The sequence below is a fragment of the Carlito syrichta genome, unplaced genomic scaffold, assembly GCF_000164805.1.
Source record: "Carlito syrichta isolate Samal-C Ts95f unplaced genomic scaffold, Tarsius_syrichta-2.0.1 Scaffold309719, whole genome shotgun sequence".
NCBI classification, from domain to species: Eukaryota; Metazoa; Chordata; class Mammalia; order Primates; family Tarsiidae; genus Carlito; species Carlito syrichta.
The window spans coordinates 144,313-150,292 of record NW_007253815.1 but is presented as its reverse complement, the minus strand read 5'-3'; the positions used below and the strand labels follow the sequence as shown (position 1 = coordinate 150,292).

The 5,980-nt window shown below is 33.6% G+C and overlaps 1 protein-coding gene across 2 annotated transcripts in view; it reads right to left on the bottom strand.

Annotated features, from left to right (window-relative positions):
- Window positions 1–5,980, bottom strand: part of DCAF6 (DDB1 and CUL4 associated factor 6) — a 152,751-nt gene that overhangs the window by 76,026 nt on the left and 70,745 nt on the right. For both annotated transcript variants that reach the window (XM_021717374.1, XM_021717375.1), the window contains one exon: window positions 5,313–5,527. In XM_021717374.1, the coding sequence (XP_021573049.1) occupies window positions 5,313–5,527 (215 nt within the window). The remainder of the gene's footprint in view (window positions 1–5,312; window positions 5,528–5,980) is intronic.

Here is a 5,980-nt window from a genome sequence, read left to right as displayed (position 1 = left end):
TCATCCGGGCGTGGTAGTGCATGCCTGTAATTCCAGCTCCTTGGAAGGCTGAGGCGGAAGGATCGCCGGAGCCCAGCAGGTCGAGGCTGCGGTGGCTGGAAGCGGCCACTGCACTCCAGTCTGGGCGACAGAGTGAGACTCCAACTCAAAAAAAAAAAAAAAATATTACCGCTCATTGACAATGTACCTGGATCATCCAAGAACTCATGGGGATGTACAAGGAGACAAATGTTTCCATGCCTACAAACACAACATCCATCTGCTGCACATAGATCAAAGAGTAATTTTGGCTTTTAAGTCTAATTATTTAAGAAATACATTTTGTAGGGCTATAGTAATTCCTCTGATGGATTAGACAAAGTCCATCGAAAACCTTCTAGTCACCCTTCTAAATGCCACTAAGGATATTTGAGATTCACGGGAGGAGGTCAGAATATCAACACTGGAAAAAGTTGACTCCAATCCTCATGGATGACTTTGAGGGGGTTCAAGACTTCAGTGGAGGAAGTCACGGCAGATGCAGTGGAAATAGCAAAGAACTAGAATTAGAAGTGGAGACTGAAGATGTGACTGAACTGTTGCAATCTCATGATATAATTTGAACTGATGAGTTGCTTCTTATGAATGAGCAAAGGAAGCAGTTTCTTGAGATGAAATGTACTCCTGATTAAGATGTTAAGAACATTATTGAAATAACAACAAAGGAGATAGACAGAATATTACATAAACTGAGTTGATAAAGTAGCACCAAGGTTTGAGAGAATTGATTCTAATTTGGAAAGTACTTCTCCTGTGGGTAAAATGCTATCAGACACACTGCATACTACAAATAAATCTATTGTGAAAGGAAGAGTCAATCAATGCAGTAAACTTCATTGTTGTCTTATTTTAAGAAACTGTCAAAGCCACCCTATCCTTCCTCAACCACCACCCTGACCAGTCAGCAGCCATCAACATCGAGGCAAGGCCCTCCAACCAGCAAAAAGATTACAACTGGCTGAAGGCTCAGATGATCATTAGCAATTTTTAGCAATAAAATATTTTTAAATTAAGGTATATACATTGTGTTTTTTTAGACACAATGCTATCGTACTTTTAATAGACTACAGTACAGTGTAAATATAACTTTTATATGCACTGGGAAATCAGTAAATTTATATGACTTCTTTTATTATAATGTTCATCTTACTGCAGAGGTCTGAAAACAATCCTGCAATATCTCCGAGGTATGCCTGTATATCTAGGAGTGGAATTGTGGGTCATATGATAACTGTTTAATTTTTGAGGAACTACCAATATGTTTCCCAAAGCAGCTGCATCATTTTACATTCCCACAAGCAATGTATGAGGGTTCCAATCTCTCCCCATCCTTGCTAAAGACTTGCTATTGTCTTTTGTCTTTTTTTAATTTTAGACATGATAGTGGGTATGAAGTGGTAGCTCACTGTGGATTGACCTGTATTTCCCTGAGGATTGGTAATGCTGAATATCTCCTTTTGTACTTATTAGCCATTTGTATATCTTCTCTGGAGAAAGTCTATTCAACTCCTTTATCTATTTTTAAATATGGATATTTGTCTTTTTATTGTTGAATTGTTTTTTATATACTCTGGCTACTACACTCTAATCAGACATATGATCTATAAATATTTTCTCACATCTGTGGTTTACTACTTTAAAAATAATATTAATTTTTTTCCCTAATAACTAAGCAGGTCTTGATTTTTAAAAAAAACAAAAACTTGGTGACAACTTAATTGCAAATTTTTTTCATTTCTCCTAAAAACCACACCAAGTAACATTGAGAATGAAAAAAAAAAAAAAAAAAAACCTCTACATCCTCAGCAAAGGAGACAGAAAAACTCTCCTACAAATTACATATTATGTAAGTACTCATATAACTAAGAGCAGGTGAGAATAGCAAAATCCACACAGAAAGACATAAGTGTGTGACAGGGAACAGCCCAAAAAGAGGAAGCCTAGTGTGGCAGCTGTTCAAAATTTTAAACAGATACTCATTCCCACAAGCAGAGGGCTTCACCCTTTATATGAACTACACTTAGAACAATAAAATAGGACATTGCTCCACTGCCTCACTGTTACAAGAGAGAGGCATTTTTATACTATATAGGCAAAGAACTGGTGTCATAAGCTCAGTAATTATTTCTGGAACAAGATCTTCCAGTTAAACAATCTGAAGTTTGACTTTCTGAGTATATGAAATAACCTAGCCAAAAATACTAAAAAGGGTACAGCATTCCTTCTCCCAGCCAAGTATTTATTTGAACACCTTTGATGTGTCAGGTACTATTTTAGGTATTAGAAAAGAACAATGGACAAATCAGAAAAAAATCTCCACTGACACAGAATGTATGGTCTAGTGGAGCAAACAATACATGAGGTAAAGTAAAATATACATAGAAAGTGATTGTTATGGAGAAAAATAAAGTAGAAAGAGGGAACTACTACTATCTACTACTCTATGGTACTACTATTGGTAGTACCATAAAGTTAAGAGTTAATGATATTAGAGAGAGTAGTGAGGCAACACTAATCTCACTAAGGGATTAACAGTAGCAAATATCTGTCTGGGAACGGGGAAACACCCCATATCAACAGGGTGCCTGAATGAAACGCAATTGTATACCTAACCCTTAACTGTACCCCACAACTTCATAATAAAAATAAAAAATAAAAAAAAAGAAAGTTATATAAGCAAAAATGTGAAATGCATAAGGGAAGAAAAAATCCAAGTATCTGGGAAGAGCATTTCAGGCAGAGTAATGCAAAAGTCCTAAAATAGAAGCATGTTTAGCCTGTCGAGACAGTAAGTAAGAAGATGTGGCTAGAGCAGTAGCACAAGTAGTAGAGCAGAGTAAAGGAGAAAGCAATAGAGAGCAGAAATGAGGACCAGATAATAAACGGTCTCGAAAACCACCAGAAGAACTTGTTTTACTTTGGCTTAGATGGGGATCCACCTGGGGTATTGCTGATAAGAGTGGCATGATTTAACTTGTGTTTCAAAGGATTACTATGGATGCTGTGTACATAAAGGAGTGAAAGAAGGAAGAATGATTTGAAAGCACCATAATTTTCTAGGCAAGATATGCTGATACCTCAGATCAGGGTAATATTGTAGTCAGGATAGTAAGCAGTAGTCAGATCTGTATTATAGTTTTAGGGACAAGCTATGGGAACTAGGAGAAAATCAGTGAAGAACATTAATGAGATAAGAACATAACTAACAACGAAGTTCCACAATGGGGTAGGACAGGTGGCAAATTCTAAAAAAAAAAAAATTTTGCTGGAAAAGAAAAAAAGAAGAAAGATGATAAAAAGAAAAACAGAAAAATAAAGGCAAATGAGAAGGACAAAAATATTAAACAAGACACCAAAGAAAGAAGGGGGTAAAATGAAAGTAAAATTATTAAAGGACATGAGGAAATAAAAAGAGGCTCCCATAAACTGAGAAATACAAAAATACTATGGAAACATAAGAAAAAAATCATATAACAAACGGTTATTCGTGCTTTAAAACTCTGCTCAAGTTTTACTAACGTGCTCAATAAAAAATCAAGTCTTCCCTTCTTTGTTCAACTTACATAGAACACACATATATAATGCTAATACATAATACTTATATATATATAATTCTACTATATAATTAGATATAATTCTACTATTTCAAGTTTCAGACATTTATTTATATCTCTACTTCCACTAATTGTAAACTTCTTGAGGGAGAGAAGCCATGTCTTTGTCTGGTCATCCTTAATTTTTTTAGTACTTGATGTACAGTAGGCACCCAATATATATTTGGTGAATTAAATTTGTCTGAATACCATTGTCAAGGTTTTAGTATAAAACACCAAAAGAAAAAGTGTTGGAATTAAGGAGATAGTTTATTAATTTCTTCTATGTATATCTCTTCTCTCTTCTGCAGAGTTTTAAGTTCTCGTGCTGTATCATCTTTTAGATCTTAATTCAGTTAATTCAACAAAGAAGACTAACAAAAACATTTCTAGAAGAAAACCAACTGTTCAATGACTCAGCCTCATTGACTCTGATTATATAAATATCTTTTGGCTAAGTATTCCATGGTATCAAAGCTAGTTGATCTTTCATTATGTAAGTCACAGTTTGACCTAACTTTACTTTAGTTAGGTATCACAAAGGCAAATTACATAGCAACAACAAAATGACAGAGCAGATTTCATATTTTCAACCAAAATAAATTCATAGTTTTCATTAGCCATCATACCTTTCTTCACCAATTTGCCAATTCAATTAAATATACTGCCACAGTTAACAATCTAAAATATATTTATAAAGCAATCTTTATTATTTTTCTTTCTAATTTTAAAGCCCCCTTAACCTACAATTATGAGGACCGAACTTAATTTTGCAGTGCACAGGAATGACAAAATCACTGTTGTTCTTTAGTGACCTTTATAAGATATTCATTAATAGGCATTGAGCCAATATAAAAAATGGTTAATTTCAAAAGGCACTTATATGCCAAAGTGTAGAGTAAATAAACATAGGACATTATAAAATTAAAAAGTCAAAGTGACTAACATGTTAGGGAAAGAAGTTTAACAGTTTAAAGTAAACATCAATTTCTGTGGCTGTGTACTGTCAAAATACATTATTTCTAGTTTTCCTCTTTTATATACTAAAAAATTATTAACTATTTTATAGTCACTTTAGTGACAGTAATTCAACTCATTCACCTACTTTTCAATATATATATACTGCTTTAATTTACCTTTTCCCACTTAGTCATATTACTTTGTAAAATGTACCTAGGGGTAGCAATATATGTCACTCAGTCATAATTGTAAAAAAGAGGCACAATTGGAAGTAGAGGGGACTGCTGTCAACATATGAGTAGTTAGTAAGTGATAGTAGGTAAAATTTCTATTGGTACAGGGACATAAACATTAGTCTCCTGAAAGTTTATCATCATATTTTCTATTATTTTAATTGCCTTTTCCAAAAATGTTAGAACTGTTCATCCTTCTTGCTGCCGCTGTGCATCTACAAAGTTAAACACTTCGCTATTAAATGTTTTTTTAAAAAATAGTTCACAATATTTTTTTCTAGAGTCTTATCCTTAATTATGTATTAGCCTCTACTCTTTCAAGTATGTCTCATGTTTTTTGCTCCCTAAACTGTAAATGTTTTGAAAATTAATACTAATTTTCTTTTTCTCTCTCTCTCTCTCTTTTTTTTTTTTTACCTTTAGGCCCTTGGAATCACGAATTAATGTTTTATAACTGAATACAGAACATGGTTTTGAGTAAATCTACCTCTTCTCTTCTCTCTTCTGCAGATGGAGTTTTAAGTTCTCGTGCTGTATCATCTTTTGGATCAAAAAGATATATATAATCTGAAGAGTAACTAACAAGAATCTCTTGACCATCTTCACTGTAACATAGGGATGTCACTCTGCAAGACTTATTATTAAGATGAGAAGGGATAAAACGGGCAACCATTCCAGTAGTTCCTCGACCAGCATAATTCCCTAAATAAGAAACAAGAAGTTATTTAAAATTAGTCACTTTTTAAAAAATTTCTAAACTCCTAATCTGAATTATGAGATATGTGACTTAATGTAGCAATATAAACACAAGCTATCACATTCTTTTTCTAAAACAGGTTATATAGTCGATAGATTTTATAACAAAACAAAAAAGATTCCATTATAAAGAAACATATTCACTAAAGAAAAAAATTGTCTGGAATTATGGATTATATAAATATTTTGCTGAAATAAGAGTTATTTAATAAAGTCAAATGATTTATGATTATAGTCACACTAAATCACCTTCCAAAAATTCCCCTCAAATTAAGGCAATATAATTTAATTTCTGATTGCCATAACATTTTTTTTTTTTTTTTGAGTTGGAGTATCACTCTGTTGCCCAGACTGGAGTGCAGTGGCACTCCCGGCCACCGCAGCCTCGACCCGCTGGGC